This window comes from Phyllostomus hastatus, unplaced genomic scaffold (genome assembly GCF_019186645.2).
Source record: "Phyllostomus hastatus isolate PE091 unplaced genomic scaffold, TTU_PhHast_1.1 phas_contig_58, whole genome shotgun sequence".
NCBI classification, from domain to species: Eukaryota; Metazoa; Chordata; class Mammalia; order Chiroptera; family Phyllostomidae; genus Phyllostomus; species Phyllostomus hastatus.
Genome location: NW_025333916.1, coordinates 20204974 through 20226191, shown reverse-complemented (window position 1 = coordinate 20226191; position 21218 = coordinate 20204974). Strand labels below are relative to the sequence as shown.

The 21218-nt window shown below is 46.7% G+C and overlaps 1 protein-coding gene across 1 annotated transcript in view; it reads left to right on the top strand.

The window, feature by feature from the left end:
- The first annotated feature begins 488 nt into the window (after nt 1-488).
- Nucleotides 489-21218, top strand: part of IQGAP2 (IQ motif containing GTPase activating protein 2) — a 266925-nt gene continuing 246195 nt past the window's right edge. Inside the window, exon 1 of the mRNA XM_045847877.1 lies at nt 489-814. Coding sequence (XP_045703833.1) covers nt 769-814 — 46 coding nt within the window. The 5' untranslated portion in view covers nt 489-768. The remainder of the gene's footprint in view (nt 815-21218) is intronic.

Genomic DNA, 21218 nt, shown 5'->3' with positions numbered 1-21218 from the left:
TTCGCCCCTCCAGCAAATGCAGGCACACACTCTCATTTCTTGTCATGAAAGAGGAACTCTGTATTTTGTAGACCAGGAGGCACAATAGCAATTTTCAAAGGGGGGAAAAAAAATAGACATGCGACCAGCGCTCAATCTCCCCAGAGGAAGAACTGGTTGTTTGTTCTTCTGTAACTGAGCAACACCCTGGGCGAATGGGGCTGCCTGTGTCTTCTGCGGTTTTTCTTGCTCTTGCGCGAGTAGCTTCACTTCCACCCTTTCAACGCTCCAGAAGTGAGAAACATCAGGCGGGGCGGCCGCAGACCCCAGGGCGCCAGCTTTGCGCGGGCCCCAGCTGCAGGGGATCCCGGCCCGGGACCCGCTCAGCCTCTTTCTCCCAGTACAGCGTCGGCTAGGGGCGGGCTCACGCTGCCCGGGCGCTGCGCCTCGCACGCGGTAGGGGTCGCTGCGCCGTGGCGCGCGGCTAGCGCGTTGGATAACGGGGCCGGGCTGGAGGAGAAAGGAAACCTGCCCAGGGAGGCGGTGGCTGCAGCCGCGGGGAGGGAGTGAGGGAGGAGAGTTCAGTTTGGCTCGGGTGTCCGCGCGTCGCGGCTGCAGCGGGCGCCGGCGAGGGAGCGCCGAGGGAACCGGTCGCCCATCCCGGGGCGGCCAGGGCAGGGCAGGGAGAAGCCGGATACTAGCGCGCCGGCGGGCGCGGAACCGGCAAGCCTGGCCAGCGAGGGAAGCCGCGGGGGGCGCGCCCGGGGCGGGCCCCCAGAGCCGCGCAGGATGCCCCACGAGGAGCTGCCGACCTTGCAGAGACCCCGCTATGGCTGTAAGTGCGCCGGAGTGCGGAGCTTCCACCGCCTATGGGGAGCCCTCTCCCTAGAAACGCATTGGAGCAGCCGAGGGAGCCGGGTGCGCGCCTAGGAGAGAACAGGAGGGCAGCGGCTGTGTGGCTGCAAAGTTGGGAGCTGGAGTTACAAAGCGTAGTGAGCGGCGTCCTTCTGCTCCCCATAAATTTATGATCCCCAGCTGTCAAACCTTACTCTCTACCCCGTAAACCCCACCGGGGCGCGCCGGCCACGCTGGGTCTGCGCGCTGGGACCGACCAGGTTGGGAGTTTAGGGGTATCAGGTGAGGAGCCAGCAGAGCTCCAGGCCGCTGCGGGCTTGGGCCAGGGGGTGGCGTAAGGGACTGGATTCTTCCAAGTCGAAAGGAAAGTTTGTTTGCTGTCTACAGGTGGGCGCCCCAAGTTGTGTGCCCGCGCTCTCCGTTAGTGGCAAAGTCGGATTCCTGGAGGGACGGGCATTTCCTCCCACCCGGCTCCCGCGGACTTCACTTGAACCGAAAGAGCCAGTTTGGGCCCCACAGAAGTGAATCCTTTCCTGCTGCTGCCGAAAGGAACACCTCTGGCCCCAGCCTCTCCTCCCCGCTCCCCTCTAACCCTGCAGGACAGTGCCGTGCACGCGGGACGACTGCCGCAGGGAGAGGAGCCCGGGGGACAGGAACGAGATGGTGTCCATTACCCCAGGGACTGCCCTCGGAAAGAGGTTGCTTTAAAGGCGGGTTGTGGGTGGATGGAGCCAGATTAGCGCGAACCACGTGGCTCGGTGCGCAGAGTTCAGTTTTTACTAAGCAAGTGCCAGGAAGTATTTCCCCTAAAACAAACAGAAAGTTGGCGCCCTCTCTCTCTCCAGGGTTGGCCCTGTTACTGAGCCATGGCTCACTTGGCCATGGCCAAGGACCACAGGTTAATCTTTTGAGGAGGTTGGCCTTGGTGGCAAAGGCACCAGGTTTTGGTTAAGGTGGTGAAACCTGTTGCAAGGTGGTGTTTTTGTGGTTCTGGCGGGCTGGGAGGGCCACCGAGTTGCCTAGTATAAAAGGGGGAGTAGTCAACCTGTGTATGTTCACCCTCCCCTTCCTCTCGCTCAGTCTTGAAATGGAGTGTCGGAGATGGGAAGTTAGTTTTCTGACGTGACCCTGGTGGTGTCAGGCGGTGAGTGAGGAGGAGACCTCAGGAATCAGCTGAAGCCTCTGAACTGTAGAGAAATGCATTCAGCAGTTAACCAAGAACCAGCCCTTTGAAGCCTGAGTTTGCACTTTGGTAAACCACACAGACAGACAGCTGAGCTTACTGGGTGCAAGGGAGCGGTCTGTGCCCATGCAAGTTGGTGAAAGTGCTTTATAGCGTGACAAGCTCCCAGAACATGTAGTGACATTCCTGTGCCTGGAAACTAGGTGGATATATACAAAAAATAGTTTCTGATGTCATATTTGAAACCATGATCTGTTCGTTTTGTCACCCTTCATGAGTTCCCTGTGCCGTGCAGAGTAGCAGCAAATGCAGTGCATTAATGCAGCATTTCCATTTGTGTCTCTGCCTGTGCGTCTGTGATGTTGCTTCAGTAGCGACACCACTCAGAAACAGCATTTGAGGAGGTTCAGATCCCACACGCGTGAAGAGCACGTCACACAACCGCTTTCTTTGGGAATCACCGTCCAGCTTTTCTCACGATTCTAGTCTAATGTGCCATCTCATTGGAGTCACTCCTGTTTACCTTCCCCCAGGTCATGAAGTGCTGGCATTCTTTGGCCACTTAATGTAATGATAAATGGAAAACATTTGCCAGTTTCCAGACTATATGGCCACTCAGAAATGTTAAGGCTTTAATACAATAGCCTGTTATGTCCTAAAATGAACATTTCTATCATTTTGATAGCAGGAGCATGAATGGCGTATGTTTGTAATTTATTTTAAAATGGTATCTAGTGGCATACAGCTTAGTGTTAATAAGTACTACCTAACATTGACGATCCATGCCAAGGGGGAATGATGTGGTGCAGTAGAACATGTATAATTTCTGGGTGTTTTGGCTTTCTGGGCTTCTGTCGACATGAGGATAGTACAGGCTTGTCCTTGCTGTGTTGCATGACAAGGCTGTTTTTTATTTTTGTGGATTTGGTAAGTACAGGTTCAATAAAACCTTGAACTATACCAAACAGGCTTTATCCCCAACATTAAGAAATAGGCAAAGCACCAGTACACTCCCTATACATTGTTGTAATTTCAGTTCTGGTGCTGGACATTGTGAGGAAAATGTACTTGAGACTGGGCTTTAAAAACAGTGTTTTGCTAGTTTGAATTAGGTCATTACACTTGTTTTAGGTCTGGTCTTCTGTTTGCCATCTCTCCTTCTCCCCTTGAAATGTCACTTAATTTTGTAATTCTTGTACAGAATAAACAAGCTCAGCTCAGGGCTGTTATAGTATCTCTCCTCTCCACCAGGCTGAGTGTCTGTAAAATACCAAAGTAAGCGGCACTTGAGAGATTTGTCAATGAGCTCTCCATGAAGTCTCCCTTCTCAGATTGCTTTCTCTTTCTTTCATTTTTTCTTTTCTTTTCTTTTCTGTTCTTTTCTTTTCTTTCTTGCTTGCTTGACATGAGAGATTGCAGAAGTCTTTCTGATTTGCACTTTGGAGCAGGGATTTAAAATTAAACACACCACTTTCTGTTCAATCCCTGCTGCTTTCATGTTGGCCACATCTTCCTGCAACCTATGAAGTTGCTTTGCATTACCTTACTCCAGAACAAAATTAAAATATCAACTTCTGACTAATTGCAGTTCTGCACAGAAGAAATAGAAAGAGGAAAAGGGGGAAACTGCTATACTAATGTAGACATAATCAGAACACTATATCATAACCAAAATCTCCTTCTACACTCAAACCAAATTTAAATGACACCCATACTTAGGTATATATGATTCAGAAATAACTTTTGTTCTGTTGTAATGCATTATGATATATTTTTCAAAGTAATTCTAAAAGCACATTGCCACCATGATCTGTCAAAAGTTTTGTTCCAGTTAACTGAGAGTTTAAAAGCCACTAAGAGCAATAGCGGGACTTTGTGACTAGACTTATCACTGATAACTCAATCAACACTTAAGTGCCTATTGTGGATCTGTAATCAAGTTCATGCAGCAAGAGCTGTGATTATTTACCCTTTGAACTTCTTTCCTCTCATGAGAAACATTGTAAAACTAATAGTGATCAATATTTCACTGTTTGTTTCTTTTAACAAGTGCAACATAAGCCGTGTGTGTGTTGCAGAGCCAGATTCTGGCTTTTGAATAATGTTCTTTTCTGAATGGGGGGATTTCTAAATCATCGAGTAATTGGAATATCGGAGGGAACAACATAACTGAACTTCTTATCTTTTTCTCCATATCAGCCTGAGATGAAGAAATTTAAGATCCGAGTTAGTCAAACTCGGATGTTGGAAACAGGACCCGCTCCATCCGTGTTCAGTGTGGCATGGCTCTAGCATGCGGCCGGTGCTTTCGTTCAAACCGCACAAGGTTTGAGATGTGTGCAGTGTTTCCATGTGATCCCATCTTGGTAGACAGAAAGTCAAGTCACTCCTTGATGTGCTAATGTTTTGGTTGAGCATTGCACAAGGAGCTTTAAGGTCAATGGCTAAAGTGTTGTTTTAGTGTGCTTTTAACTGTAATTACACGTGTCGTTAGCCAGAATGACTTGTTTGGGAGAGTTTAAGCTTGTAATACAGAGTTTGTTTTAGAATTTAGGGTTGTGCAGGCTGTTAGCTAACCCCTTTGCTGCTATCCCTCACCCTCCTACTCCACAAGCTTTTGACAGCTCATTTTATTTAAAAGGTTGGTATCCACACAAATCTAATGCACGAAGTCCTCATGATAACCAAAAGAGAAACAAAGGACACTCAACTTCTGATTTGGTCATCAGAGCAAACCCTACAGGGTAGGTAGGCAGGTCAGCATGGGGAGCGAGCTTCCTGAGAGCCGGAGCTTTTCCTGCACCATTGCTCTCAGCCGCTCACTGTTCTCTCTGAGAGAGCCACTGGCTTCCCAGTTCACAGAGAAGCTGACTCCCTTGACGTTGTCTCAAGGCCACCCAGCTAGCAGGTGCCAGTGGGAACTTGAAAGCCAGTGCTGTCAGAACCTGACGCCTTTTCTCACGGGCTAGTGCCAAGTCACCTCCCCGGAATGGATTGTAGGTGTTTCATCTTTCTGTTTCAGGGGTTTGTCATGATTTCATCAAAATGCAGAGAATTGTAGCCAGTTGGATAGTGTGTTCTTAAAAGGAAATGCATGGTCTTCTCTTAAATTGTTCCCTGCTCCCCCGAGGAAAAGCATAGAGTACGCGGGCTGTTTACAGAGTACATCCAGGCTTCATGAAAGATTGTGTGTGTGTGTAGAGATGTCCCATCTCACTGTGGAGCACTGAAGTCAAAGAAAGGCTTCTCCATAACATAGTGGCATGCTCTGGTGACTCCAAATAGGACGATTTGTAAAACACACTTTAAAGTCTGGGGTTGATGAGGAGTCAGGCAGAAGCTTATAGTGAACTGACAGGCTGATACTTTTTCAACTTGCTGTTCAATTTTATTTTCTCCCTTGAAAGGTGTAATGGTATTCATGAAATGAGTAGATGAGGGTTTGAGTTTGGACTCACCCACTGACTGCTTCTGTAGCCTCAGGGGTTTGTCCTGTACTTTGAAAGGTGGTGTTTTATATTCCCATAATGGGTGGCTGACATGGTCTCTGGCACAGTGTAAAACACGTTGCAGTTATTTCAATTAATTGAGCACCTAATATGTACAACATATTGTGGATGAAGGAAAAATGACTTAAGGTGGTTACAGCTTATAAGAGAATCTGCAAGGTAGAGAATAGTGCTCGTCCTTCCACCAGTACGCTTCCAAGTTCTATGCCAGTGAAGACATAAAAGTGACTGATGGATTTGGATGGCACAGTGGGAAGGGGCCACGGAGGCTGTGAGTTTGAATGTGACCTTGAAGAAAGGTCAGCGGGAAAGGCATCCCAGTGTATTTGTTGTGTGGGTAGTTTGGTGGGATTGGAGCTTAGTGGGTGCAGATAATGCTGTGGAAGAGAGCTGTAGGTGGAATGGGATTTCCTGTAGAATCCTGTATTTGTAGGCAACTAAGGGCAAGTAGCTATCTTGAGAAGAGTAGCTTGATGCAGTCTCTCACCAAAGGAAATTGTTCTTTTTTATTTCTTTTTAAACTTTTCATGAGACTTCCATGGACGAGTGGCCTAGAGAAGTGGGGAATGGCAGGCAGGGTAGGTGTGGTTGGAGGGTTTGGTCCTGGGAACAGCTGGAGGGTGGGTGAGACTCGGCGTTGTGTTGGCCTTTGCTGCCCTCTCTGTCCACTGCGCCTACTCCAAGGCCCTTCCCAGTGCTTCTGGGGTCGAGAATTCTTCTGGATGGGCTGGCTTGTCAGATAGTTTTGCTCAGGATAGACCAGAAGTTACTGAATAATGATTATGCTTTTGGAACTGTTGGCATTCAACGATACAAAGAGAGGTAGGGGCGGACCCTTGCTGGAGCCTCACAGACTCCAGCCAGGGAGACAGACAACTAACTCTCAACTATCCCATCAGGTAAATCCTCTGAGCACAGGTAAGGAAAAAAGGGGTAGTTATAGCAGGGCAAGGATCTTGAGGAGTAAGTTACCTAGGTAGGGTTTCTCTCTCCTCTTTTTTCCTCATTCTCTCCATTACTTGTGGCAATTTGTACTTCTCAGATTTCACTGGAAATTCAGTGCCCTCAAGTGACCAACATTCCAGTTTTGTTAAAAAATGGCTGAGGCCATGCTTCCAGTTCATCAGCAAACCCTTGGATTTGGCTGAACTCTCACCGCACTGTCCTTTGGTTTTACAGTCATGGGCTGTGTGTGGCCCTTCGCTCAATGTGCCTAAAGTGCACTGGCAGCTGCTTCCCCAGCCCAGGGGAGCTGGCCCTGCAGCAGCAACACATCACCTGGGGACTTGCTGGGAAGGTGAATTCCCAGGCCCCACCCAGGCCTTCCGAAGAACAGAATCTCTGGGGGTGGGACCCTGCTCTACCTCAGGGGCGAAAAGGCACTTCTATGGGATGACCTCTTCACTGTGCTTGCAGGTTTTTGTAAAGTAAGCGTAAGCCCACGGGCGTGTGACTGCCCGTGTATTTAGTGTATTCCTTATGGCTTTGATGTGAGGGATACACATGTACCACATACAAACCCAGACAATGATTTCTATGCAGCCTTGTGTTTCTTTTATAGGATTTATTTTGGCATGGCTTTAAGGTTGCTTTTCTCCCTTCTGGGAAACAACTGTTATTTGGAAGAAAAAGTCCAACATCTCCCCTGACTAAAGGATTAAGTGAGGTCAGCTCCCCAAGGATGTCTAGGTGGGGTTGGTGCTCTCAGGAGCCACTGGGAAGGCTGGGGAGCTGGAGAGACATTTTGTGGAGAAGGGAGACCCCAGCCTGGTGGTTCTGGGTGCCTGGGCAGGAGGGATTGAATCACGTCCTGTTCTTCCATCTTTTTCTCCAGGACAACATAAAGTGTGTTTCAGTCATTCCCTTGCTCAGCCTTTAGAGCCATTGACTATGTTAGCAGAAATATTATGTGGCCAGTGTAGGTGCCCTAGGCCATCCCCACCTGGCTGTTTATTTTGCTATTGATTAAAGATAGAAGGATATTCCTATGATGATTCTGCTTAGTATCCCCAAAGAAGATGATTTAATTATTCTCCTTTCTCCATTACTACTAAATCTCTGAAGGGGGACATTTTTTATATCATTTAAAAAACTAAGATAGATTAGTTCCTGATAATTTTGTTTCAGTTTTTATATTTTACTGCCAATATGAATTCAGTCTTAAGTAATGTTAATGCATTTCTGTAGTCATCTCCATATAAAAAGACCTAATTTGAATGTGGTGGAAGCAACATGTATTTCAAATACTCAGGTAATGTTTATGTTCAGTAAGTAGCTGGTAGCCCTGTACTGTGGCACCTAAAAGAGGTTTAATAAATATTTCCTATTACAGGTTTTCCTTAAAATGTCTGTACTGTACTGCTTGTTGAAATAGGAACTTGTTTCTGTTATCTTTCAAATTAAAGGTAATCTCAGTACCTTGCAAGTGCCAGGCAAATATTTAATGTTGCCTGGTTTAGGTTTACTTTCACTCTCTGGGGAACCTGTGCGAGTTGTATTTCTCTGTGCTTCAGTGTTTTTTTTTTTTTTGGTTGTTTTTTTACCTGTGAAATGCACGTGAGAAAGGGTGTGCTCGAGGGTTAAATGACTTGATGCGTGAAAACATGAAGATGTGCAAATTGCATGTTACAGAAACAGTCCCGGGGATGCCACATACAGCACGGGGGGGGGGCGGGGTGGGGAGGGACATCACTGCTCAGAATGTGCCCCCGTAGGGTCAGTGCTTCAACGGTGTGGGTGGTGGCAGCCGTGGCAGCCATGTCAGCCTCACCACACAGCCCCTCCCCTGGCTCCCCACATCCTACCCCCTTCCTCACTGACAGAAAGCAGGAAACTTCTTTATCTGTATGGAAATGGAGGCCATCTCAATTTGGGTGGAGATCAAGTTAATTCTTGTTTATATATACTTTAAAAAAACCTAATGTGGCTTTTGCTGACTGGTTCCAAATAAAGTTGGAGTTTGAGTTTCTGCAGTGCTTTTTTTTTTTGTCATCTTAGAAATGTTACTACCTGAGTGAGGAATTGTTACTCTGTGGTCACTAAGCACCCTGGTGCCTCCCTTAGGGTTAGGTAGATCATTGCCACCGCAGCTGTGTTGAAAGCCCAAGGGTTCATGATGCTACCGGGATGGGAAGGAGCTACATGCATGAGGGTTCATCTTTGCCTGGTTCAGATTATAGAGTTTGACTTGGCTACAGGGTCAGCACCTGGCCAACGGAGTGCTGTGGGGGCGTAGAAGGGAGGTGAGAAGGAAGAGGTGTAGAGGTCATCAGACACCCCTCAGGCATTACTGTCTCTAGAAAGTGAGCAAAGTTTCAGGCTCATGGGCCTCATGAGGCAGAACTTACAGGACTAGCTGGAATGCTAGAACCGTTAGAGGATCCGGGCTGCTTTTGACTTGCTCACTTCCAGGTGCTCATTCGTTCTGCCCCCGCCCCTCTGTACCACGTTCGTTGCTGCTGTTGTTGATTTTGGCAAGTTTGTATAAATGTTCTCTGCCTACCTCTCTGCTCTTCACTTCCCCCAAAACGGAGCTCTGAGATCAGCCAGATTGGGCTGGGTTTGACCTGAGTCCTTGGGGACAGCTGCCCTTTGCAGTGCTCTGCCTGGCCCTGCCTGGGCTGATCAAGCAGGCCTCACGGGGTTGGTGTAAGGGGCCTGGCAAGACGCCAGCCATGTAGTGAGCATCAGAGAGTACGGTTCTCCCTTCACCCACCCCTAGCCTTGTTCCCCCCAACGTGCGATCCAATTTGGGTGTCTTCCCAGAGTCCCGCTCATATTGAACTCTTAGGAAGTTTATCTGAGAAATGGCCGGATGCAGACATGTTCTCACTTTTCTTCTGTGTCTGCTAATGAGTTTTATTTTGCATATAAAGAAAATACTCATTAAAAGGATAGAAGGGTAGATAGATAATAGATAGATAGATAGATAGATAGATAGATAGATAGATAGAGATGATAGATAGCTACGGCTCTCTCTCCCCTCGTCCCCTCCTGGCTTGGGTGCCCACGGGATGCCGGTGGCCTTAGCGCCCCGCCCCCCCCCCCCCAGCTCTCCAAGACTGCTGTCTGCTGCTGTCAGTTTGCATTAGCTGACAGTCTGGAGGATCGTGCTTGTTTGTTCCTTGACCACGTGGGCTCTGGCTGTAACTTTTCACATCCAATTAGGTGAACTCAGAAAGAAAGGAAACTTGTAATGGGCTTCTATGCAGCAGTTTTGAAATCTCGGAAAATCTTTGATCTGTTAAGTAGGACAAACAGCATTTAGCAACCAAATGGAAGACGCACTTGCCCCTGTGCCTGTGACTATCTCTAGAAGGTTGTGCAAACATCTTTTCATACGTTGCCTTTGGGTGGGGAGACTGAGGGCAAGGGTGGGAATATTTGAAATTTTTTTCCCTTTCCCTCCCAAAATATGAACCAAATGTGTTTTGAAAAATGTGGTACTATTGGGTTGGCCAAAAAGTCCATTATGTTTTTTCTGTAAAATAAAAGATTTTTTTTCATTTTCACCAATAACTTTATTAATTTGGATATTGTGAGTATGTCAGCTGTCTCCCACTATTGACATCTAGTGGGTAGCAGCCAGGGAGGCTGCAAAACATCTCTAATGGCTAAGACAGCCCCACAGCAAAAAATTATTTGACCAAAATAATACCAAGAAACTTCGCAAACCACTTTTGACATGTTCAGTCAGTTACAGCACCTTCTCTACACGCTGCACAAACCTTTTTTTTGTTTCAGTTGCATTTTTACCTTTCTTGAAATTATAAAGCATAACATGCAAAAAACGCTGCGTATATTCCTCCATCTTCAATATTAAAATGGCTGCACAAAATCTCACCAATTTTGATGTTTTTTTAAATGCACACTGGTATGACAGCTGTCACAATACAATCTAACAAAATTGTTTTAAATGACATTAAAGACAACTAGACACTACTAGAGCCATAGTATGGAAAAAAGTAGCAGAAAAACATGGATTAAATAGAACAGCAATAAAATCCATGAGGGCTGGAACTGTATCTTTTGGTCACTGCTGTATCCCCATTGTTGGGTACATAAGTTGGTAAACGTGTCAGTAGTGGTTTTTTCTAGATAATGAGATAATGGGTGAATTAAATACTTTTTTCTCTTCTCCAAATTTTCTGCTTTAAAAATGTTTCTATAGTTAGAAAAGTTACAATAGTTACCCTTTGCTGCTCAAGATACAAAGTTGCCATTAGTTACAAATTATGCCTTGGGAAACTTAGTGTCTGACAACAAGTCTGTTATTATTGGAAAGATGTCATTTTCCAGGCGTGCATATGCAGGTGCACGTGTGTGCATGTGTGTGTGTGAGTGCACGTGCACGTGTATGGGTGAGAGAGGTTGAGAGACAGATGGAAAGACTGGCGTGTTGGGAGGTCCAGGACTCTACTGTTGTGTAGAAGTGATGAGAGGTTGGGTTAAAAACGTAAGGATCAACATAGTGAAGTTAGAAATGGTAACTTTGCTAGAAGAAATAGCCCCCGGGGTCAGTAGCTATTCAAGGTTTTAAAATTTGTGCAGGGAAAGTCTGTAGGAAGCTGATCTGTAAAAAGCAATAAGGAATCAAGAAGCAGTGTCCACATTGAAATAAAAGTTGTGGATCTAAGAAGAGGTTATTGATTATTCTCTGGACCCCAAAGGAGAACCTCGAGGGCCTGTAAAGATACAGCACACTCGTGACTGTGCTTTCATGCAACAGGAGGTGCTAGATGCTGTGTGCATGATGGAGTTTGCACAGGGTTTGCAGACCAGATGCCTTCTGGGGTCCGGTATGATCAGAGCCTTCTATAAACGTGGTAAAGAGCTTTGGGTATCCCTCCACTGGAGACTACATTTGGTACCTTAGCCATTCACATTGGGAGGGAGACATTTGTGAACAGTGCACAGTCAAAACAAGATCAGTCTGTGGGCTTTTTGGCTGTTCCGAAACTTCCATTGTCCCCAGCACTGAATTATAAAACTTAGGTGGCTGTGAGGAAGTATTGTCACCTACAATGATGACAAACATGAAGCACTGTGGTGGTGAGGTCAGCATCCAGCATGGGAAGTCTTAGATTGAGTTGTCACTTTGTGACATTGGGTATGACTTTCCTGAGCTTCTGTTTACATCTGAAAAAATGGTTTATTTTTATCTCCAAAGGGGTGTGAGTGTGAGGGTTCGGTCTGAAAACTGGTCCCATGTGTCTGTGTGGGAGTTGGTGGCTGTGGGGTAATGTCGCCACTCATTTGAGTAACCATTTGATGGAGTCTTATTCATGTTGAAAGGGGTTTGTCATTTAATCATCTATCTCAAAGGCAGTGCCACTTTGGTTTTGGTGACATATGCTGTTTGAAATGAGAATCTTTTCCTCCTGCAGCCCCAAAGGCAAATTTTTGGCTTTGGGTGGCAATGTGTTTGATGTATCAGTTTTCTAAATCCTAATGTATAACCTTTGCCAGACCCTCTCTTGTCCATTGGACCATTCCGCTTACTAGTTGTATAGATGTTGAAAGCACAAGTAAATGATAGGATTCTCAAAGCTGAAAAGGCTTTGCAAGAGTAGTGCTTTTGAGACTGTGCTGTAGGAGAATGGTGCGAAAAGGAAACAAGCCCGTGACCCGGGAAGTCTGGGGGATGAAGCTTTGGAAGGTGTCTCTGTCTCCTAGTCTGTTGACAGAGCTCATTTCTTTATACAGTTGAGGTGTTGTGGCTTATTATTTAATAAAGAGGGGTGGAAGGCAGAGCAGCTGGGGTCATTTTGGAGCTTGAGAAGATTTCCCAGGGCTGCTGGGCACCGGCAGAGGGCCGACCTCCTAGGTTGACCTCATGGCTCTGACTCTTATCCACGCCGTCACAGCACCACATCTTGCTTAGAGCTCTTCTAGTCCACCTATAAACCCGGCTGCCCATTAGACTCTCCAGAGGAACCTCACAAAGGAGCTGCTGGTTCCCAGGGTTCCATCCCCCAGATGTTCTATGTGTCTGTTTTGGGGTAGGGTTCTGGCATAAGTATTCACTGTTTTGTGTTTCTTTTACATTTTTTTGAACCCTCACACCTCAAAACACAATACAGCGAACATCCATTCTTTCACTTAACTTCACCTACACTAGCAGCTTGTCACAGCTTCCTGTGTGCAGACACTGACAATTCACCCCTGAACACTTCACCTGCCTCACGTGCTGACAAGGACATTCTCCTCCACAGCCACACCCTCAGTACCACGCGTTCAAGTCCACTGTCAACATCCATTCCGCACCAAGGTTTTCCCCAGCTGTACTTGACAGCCATTTTTGGGGGGAGGGATCCAAGGTCCAGTCCAGTTGCCTTTGGCTGCTATGCCCCTCTGGTCTTCCCCAGGTTGGAACAGCGCTCCTGTGTCCCCTGTCCACTCAGTGACATTGCCCTTCCTGAGGAATCCAGGCCTGTTTCCTCACACGAATGCCTCCTGAGTGATGCTGCTGTGTCTGGGGGCAGCATATCAGGGGACCACCATATCCATCCCCCCACTGCTAGTGACCAACAAGTACTTTTTAAAATTCCCCAGGAGATTCTAATGTCAGCCAAGGTTAGTAAGCCATTGAATTAATCGAAACCCCTCACTCTGTGTGCATGTTTATTGTCGTAAAATACACAACACAGAATTCACTGTTCTAACTGGTTTTCAGTGTACAGTTCTGTGGCCTCAAGTACATTCACGTTGTTGTGCAGCTGTCACCACTTTTCTTTTACCTCCTCGGACTGACACTCGTAACTCAGCTCCCCACTCCCCCTCCCCGCAGCCCCTGGCAGCCGCCTCTCTACTTTCTGTTTCTGTGATTTGGGTTACTGTAGATTCTTCTATAAGTGAAATAATGCAGTGTTTGTCTTTCTGTGGCTGGTTTATGTCACTTAGTATAGTGTCCTCAAAGTTTACCCAAGTTGCAGCCTGTGTTAAAATCTCCTTCCTTTTCAAGGCTGAATGCCCAGGGGCATGTGTGGATCCATTCTTCGTCATGATGGACAAAGATCAAGGGTATAGAAATCTAACTGTTGCAAGATTTACTCCTTTGCAACCTCAGGTGGCATGTAGCACAAGGGTTAACATGTAATATTTCATTTACATTAGGTACGACTTTTATTTTTGCATACGTGCAACTTTTTAAAGAGTTTAGTTTTGGGTTGGTAATTTAAATAGTTTTAAAACATAGACAATAAGTTGCCTTTATCTCTATAAACAGTGCAAAGGGAGGTAACAGGTTGCCTTTGTGGGATGTATAAGATTTTTAAACAAAAATATTGTTTTAGTTGCAAACTTGACTCTTCCAAATACTAGCTGTGTGACCTTGGACAAAGTCTTAACTTCCCCGATTCATGTTGTTCAACTGTAAAATGGGGGTACTGATAGTAACCAGAATCAAACAAATGAATCTACATAAAGTCCTTGGTGCCTCGTACAGAGAAGGCACTCAGTCAGTGCAAGCTATTCATGTATTTCCCATCAATTTCAAAGGTATTACTTAGATCAGGGGTGTCAAACTCATTTTCACCGGGGGCCACATCAGCCTCATGGTTGCCTTCAAAGGGCTGAAATAATTTTAGGACTGTATAAATGTAACTACTCCTTAACTGTTAAGGAGTTGAAATTACATTTGGCCCTTTGAAGGCAACTGTGAGGTTGATGCGGCCCCCGATAAAAATGAGTTTGCCATGCCTGATTTAGCTAATCCCAATTATCACCCAAAGAATTATTGGGAATGCTGGTATTTTTTAATGAGTTAGGCCTGTTTTACTGGACCTGGCATCTCTGTGTGGCTGTCCTGTGAACTGCAGCCTGAGGCCTCTAGAATGGCGACACTCAGAGCAAACGGTGGCCGGGGCTGAGAGCCAGGGCTCTAGAACAGCCAAGGACTGAAAGTAGCGGGAAACTATTTCCTGTGGGTGGGCATCATTTTCCTTACTTCTGAGGCCATGGGGTGCGGATTAAGAAACCGTGTTTGGAGGATCCTGGCTTCACTGTGCCGGGCTGAGGTGGGCCCAGGACTAGGCAGCCTACTGTTTCAGAAGGCTGGTTCTTCCTCCACCCTGGTTGGAAATGAGCTGAGAATTACAACAGTGTAACTCCATGTAACCAAGTAGTTCTCTCCTAATGGTTAGTTTGGAAGTGTGCTAAGTACAGTTTGTGGAGTTTCTAGGATTATTTAACAAGAGAAAGTGTTGGCTCTGCAGAATAGCTTAGGAAGTACTAAAACTTGGACAAGCCTGTGTAAGTGGAAGGTTCTGATCTCGGGCCAGGCTCTGGTCCTTGCACAGCCCCGTGAGAGACATCCCACAGTACTTCGTATCTGGGAGGAGGGGGCGGGACCACGAGAGGTGGGTGTTGTGTGCACAGTTCTAAGAAGAGGGCACTGGTTGCTACCTTTTCTGTTTAACCTCTAATGCTGATAATAACAAATACATAATATGCTTATACATGCCAATATATGTTCTAAGCACTTTATATGAATCATCTGTTTTAATCCTTGTAACAACCCTTGGAGTTGGTAATATTACCCCCATTTTATAGGCGAGAAAACTGAGGTACAGAGAAGTTAAGTAACTTGCCCAAGATTCCACAGCCAGTAAGTGACAGATCTGAACCCAAGCAGTGCGACTCCAGGCTTGGTGCCTGCCATGTCTGTTGGGGAAAAGTTAAAAAGTCAGTTTTTGGTACTTGGTACTCTGCTTTCTGGGTAAAGCATTTCATCATTGTATGAGTTTCCTGTTTGTAGTAAATTAACACAAACTGTGTGGCTTTAATACAATACAATAGAAAGTTATTTTTTCTTTTTTTAAAAAATGTATTGATGAGAGAGAGAGAGAAAGAGGGGGGGAGAGGGAGAGAGAGGGAAAGAGAAGTTCGTTGTTCCACTTATTTATGCATTCATTGTTTTTTTCTTGTATGTGCCCTGACTGGGAATCGAACCCACAACTGGGTGTATCAGGATGACGCTCTAACGGATGCTCTAACCAGCTGAACTGCCCACTACCTGGCCAGGGCCTGGCAATTTATTGTCTCAAAGTCCCTGCAGCTAGAGGTCCAAAATCCAGGTGTAGGCTGGGCTGTGCTCCCCTTGAGGCTCTGCTGGGGGACCCTTCCTTGCCTCTTCCTAGCTTCTGGTTGTTACTAGAGATCCTTAGAGTTCTTTGGCTTTCAGATGCATCACTTCCGTCTCTTTCTCCATGGCTACAGGGTGTTCTCCTTAGATGTGTGCCTTTTCTTCTTGTAAGACACCAGCCATCGGATTAGAGTCTACTCACTGTATCTGGAAAGGCCTCATTTCACACTCTGAGGTTCTAGGCTCACATGAATTTGGGGAGATATTCCGCATTAAATTTGGGAAAAGGAAGAATTTTAGAAATCCTAGTTTTTTAGCCAGTGACTTTGCCTAACTGTGAACAGTGATGTGTAGGCAGCAGTGAGTGAGTGAGTGAGTTAGCAGGGTTGATGGTGCCTGCCGTTAAGTCACGTGTTTGACCATTGCCGAGGCTGAGGCGTCATCACCAAAACAGATGGAAGGAGGGAGAGTGGGGAGAGAGCAGAGCAGGTCAAAGAAAGGATGTGGAGGCATCGGAAGGCAGCAGACACACCTGGTGGGCTGCAGCCTAGCGAGAGGGGTGGACGGGCAGACAGAGAAAGAGCGGCAGTGACCATGCCGTGAGGGAGCAAGCCCCTCAGGATGATCCCAGACCCTCTCAGTGACTTCAAGTCTCTTCAGCACATTCTGGATAAGAGCTGGGCTCTGTGTGGTCCCTTTTTAGGGCAGTTTCTATCAGGTTCACTTTGCCGTGCCTGTAGGTTTAGCCAATAGTTAAGCAGAAAATAGGCTAATTTAAGAGTCCTTTGATCAGGATAGATGGTTGAGGCATACATTGTTTCCAACATAATTTCTATGGCAACAGGACTTTTTTTATATGAATCTGTAACTCCAGTTTATGAATATCCACTTTTTTTTTTGCTTTAGCTGATAGAAAAAGTGCAGAGCCAAATTTGAGTTTTAGCTATAGAATTTTTGAAGGGCTCACACATCATTTGGGTGTTTTTATATCCCTTCTACTTTCATCAGTTCCTGCCTACTTTTATATCTCCCTTTATCCCATTTATTTCTTTATATTTACACATTTTCCCTAATATGTCTATCCTTGTTTACCTGCTCAGAAACTTCTAGGAGGGGAGTGAGAGATACATAAAGCGTTCATTCCACAAAAGAGCACTTCCAAGCTGATCTCACTGCACTCTGAAGCTGCGGCCCTTCTGGTAGGGGAGCCGGCCCCAGGTCGCAAACCCGGGCTCTGTCGCTCGCTACCCCTCAGCCCTGGTTTCCTCTCCTGTGAAAGGCAGTAAGGGAGCAGAGGTACCTACTGGATGGCATCGTTAGAACAAAATGGGGTTGCCAGCGCAAAGCACTCATTAACACAGCGCCTGGTGTGTAGTGAGTGCTCAGCGGGTGGAGAGGGAAGCATTCCAGCGTGAACAGAGGCCCAGAGTTGAGCATGCGCACGGGCACGTGGGAGTGGCTGGAGGAGAGGAGAGCGGAGCACATACACGGAGGACCGTGACTGCCAGGAGGGCAGGGGTACTGAGACCCTGAGGAGGCACCGACCTCACCTGCCTACCTTGCGATTTCTTCCCCTGTACTCATTTGCTCGTGTCACCTGGAGCTTGTGCTAGACCAGTTAGGGCAGGAGTCTGCATGCCTGCCTACCCTCGTCACTGATTCCAGCGGGATCGAAGGGGAGCTTTGGTCACTCATAACACTGGTGACCAAGACTATTTTGGGAGAAGGATTCTTCATTAAAATTTTATTGCTTTAGTTTCCCTTTTCTCCCCATCCTCTTTATTTACTACTTTACCTTACACATAAACTGTTGAAGCCTAAATAGCAGCCAGCTGTTAATGTTGCCATTGGAGAACCAGAGACACAACTTAAACCGATTGATTTCTGATGATGTGGAGAAACACTTACATAATAAAGTGAAAAGGCAGGATGGCTGTGGGGAAGTTAGAACTGAAACCCTGTGGGGGAAAGAGTTTTGGAAAGAAATACATCAAATTGTTAACAGTTGTTTTAGAGAGAACCATGTTTCCTGTTCTGTAGTCTTCATTTTTCCTAAAGAGCCCTGTCATCATATGTAAGTGGCGGGGGCGGCGGCACAGGGGACTCACCCTGACTAGTTTTCATAGTTTTTCTGCTGATTGTGGGATGTCAGGTCTTTCCCCGTCTGGACTTGATTGACCTGGGCTAATGTAGTCTCAGGTAGAAGCTATTGGTGTGATAGTAGAATGAGTTGCCAGTGAGTCATCTTGCTGGCCTTGCTTTTCTGCTGTCCTTTGCCTGAGCCTCTGAGCTCCATAAAGCCTGCTGAGGCCTCGAGGGTCACCGTGTGCATACCACACGGAAGTAAGAGTTTCTCATCTGTGCTGGTGTTGGAAGTTGGGGGATGGACTGAATTTAAATTGGAAATTGTTGTATGACTTCACGGGTCAGACTGAGAGCAGGTTTTCCCATGGCCTGTGCCAATAACCTCTCTCTCGACACCATCAAGTCAGGAGATTAAAGTGCGTGCGCACAGTGCTGGGTTTCCCTTCACGGGTGTCCAGTTGTTCTCCGTGAGCAGGGTTTCAGTCGGCTGGCACGTCACCAGCAAGAGCCAAATTAGACATAATTGCACAGGGGCTTCACTTTCCCGTCTGCGGCTGACTGTGCTCGGCAGAAGCACGCCAGGCCTGGGGCTTTGTTCTCCTTGGGAATCACATGTCTGAGAATGGCTGCGCTATAATCCATTGTTCAAGCCTAGGCACCTTGTGGAAAAAGGGCTGTTCTATTCATTATGTCAAGGCAACAATGTCAGCTGGGCCATTTCTGGACAAATTGGAACGTTTGGTCCCCCTGCCCATTAGGAAGAGTCTTTCTCTTTTCTGTGAAATGAGCTTTACTTTCCCAGACAGAACTTTACAGCAACCTTTGGGGAAAAGGGGAAGCCCAAACTGGTGGAGAGGATACAGGAGCATTGGAGAAAAGGGAAAGCAGGGTGCCTTTTCATGAAAGCTGAGCTAAAAATAGAGCACTGCCATTCAACAGCTGCTTGGGCGCTTCAAACACTGGGGTTTGTGCTATTGTTCCTTTCTCCACATTCCTTGTGAGTCCTGTCTGTCTCCTTTTCCTCTGTGTTACAAAGGAACGGCCTTAGTCCGCAGGCCCGGATGCAGCCCCTTTAATATGCCTCTGAGGGAGCTGGACTAGGGGATCACTAAGGCCCCTTCCTGCCCATGATTTTATAATAGGTAACCTAAGGCCTGTGCCGCATGCATAATGAGGAGTGGACAAGCAGGGGCCCTTCCTGCTGAAAGGACAGGGCCCTGGCTTCTCTGTCCCTGGCTGTCACACACTCAGTGGCAGGCTCTCTTCTGAGCCAACGGTGGGAAACCATGAAGCAAGGGGAGTGCAGGCCTTTTACCAGAGCATATGGGTTTCATGGTAGACTGAGCGATAGGTGATGGGGGACACCGAGAGCTAATTGTCAAGGTCACAGTTTCTCAACCTCAGCACCAGCCACATTTTCAGACTGGACAGTTTTTGGTTGTGAGGGGCTGTGCATTGTAGGATGTTCCCTGATGCACCCCTGTAGCATCCCCGATGCACCAAATGCCAACGGTGTCACAACCCCCTTCAGCTGTGACAATCCATAGTGTCTCTAGACATTGCCCACTGTCTCCGGTTGAGAGTTGTTACTATAGGTAAAGAAACAGAATTGTTTCCTGGATGTTTCTTTTTGTGTCACTGGGTTTTGTTCTGGCCCAGCTCCCACTGTAAGCTTTCATAATACCATTGACTGGACCACTTGGTGTTTGAGACAGTGGTGGTGATTTACAATGAAATAGCCTCACTTTCACGCTCTCAGCTTTGGCTCTGAGATAAAGTGAGCTGAGCTCTGCCCACCCCCCCTTCGGAGAGTGCATGAATAACTAGGTTTTTCTGCTGGGAGTGTGATTATGCTGTTGCCCACCAATGAAAACTGTTTTCTCAAAATTTCTACCATGACTAGTGTAATAGGGGTTATACTCACAAAAACGTTACATTTTAAATAAGGGTTTTCTCTTGCAGCACTTCTCACACTTTCATGTGCCTGTATCTCATCTGAGGATCAGGGTACACTGCCAATTCTGGAGCTCTGGGCTGGGCACAACTGCAGGGGACCCCAGGGGATGCCCATGCTGCTGGGCTAGAGACCACTGAGGAATGAGGCTCCATTAAGGACCAACTCTTGACAGTTAAAGAAAAATTGGCAAATATGTCCAGGGGAATGATGGAACACCCTGAGTGGGGGCAGCATAAGGCTTTTGGCAATCTGTGTGCCAGGGGCTCCCAGAGACCTTTGTGTGGGCGGGCTATCAGGCAGCGGAAGGACCAATGCTGACAGCCACTCACCTGGCGCCTCGAGGAGCAGTTTAACAGGACAGCCTGAGACCAGATGGCTGCACGTCCTGAATGGGCATCGAAGGGGCAAACCAGCTCCAGAAAAGCAGCAGATGGGACCACTTTAGACTCTGAGCTGTTTGTTGGCAATTTGGGTTTGGTTTGAACAAAGAATCGCACAGGAGAACCAGCCCCTCAAGAAGGGCTTTGGCATAACTTTGTAGTTGCTCAGCTCTGCAGGTTGACAGGCAGCCAGGCACCTGCTCCCGTAGCCTGGGAGGCTCTCCCGGGCACTGGGCGACACAGAGCAGTTGCCAGGCCTCCGGTTACCCTGAAGCCGTTGAGTCTGCTGCGCTGCTGGTACCAACGAAGGGAGTGGGAGTGGGTGGTGACATTGGGCACTGTGGGAAGTGAGCACGCAAAACATCTCAAACTGGTGATGCAAAGGAAGGTACAGAGCCCAGGCCACTCACAGTTTTGTCAGGTTTGCATGTTAATCTGCAAAGATACCTGTGTCTTTATATTGCTTATTAAACTGACTTAAGGAAAAATAATCCCTTCTCTCATTACCCTCAAATAACCATTGTGAGCATTTAGGCATATTTCTTTCTTGTTTTTATTCCCTCCTGTATCTGTCCTTTTACTTTTTGTTTGTCTGTATTAAGATTAGTTAATATTCCTGTCACCCTGATGAATAGTGTTAAAGTAAATTTGCACTATTCATAACTTTTCAAAAGTAGGAGAGTGCCCATCTGTGAAAAGTCTTTGTGGGAGAATTGAAATAAGTGAAGTTCTTATACTCTCCATCCAGAAGTCCAGAGACCCTGGCTAAATCTTAAACTCCAAGTTCTCCAGTGATTTGCATTTGAATATCTTTGCTCCAGCTGAATGAAAAGGAACCCCCTACACACACACACACACACACACACACACACACATTGTTCTGTTTGTATAGGGTTTTAGCACTTTTTTTTTTTAGTTCTCTCACACCCTCTAGAAGAGAAAGTAGATACCTCTAGTTTACAGGTAAGGACAGGAGCTTTCACAATGGTTTAAAGACTTGTTTGGGGTCCTAGTCCAAATCTCAAAGTGTTTGGACTTGTCTTTACAGCAAGAAGTGATGGAAGTAATAAGATTTGGGATGAGAGAAATGTCAGCGGCTTGAGTTAGGCATGCAGCCCTGTGTACTGCCAACTCTCTTATACGGCGCCATATAACAAATCACTCCAAATGTTAGTTGACTATGATT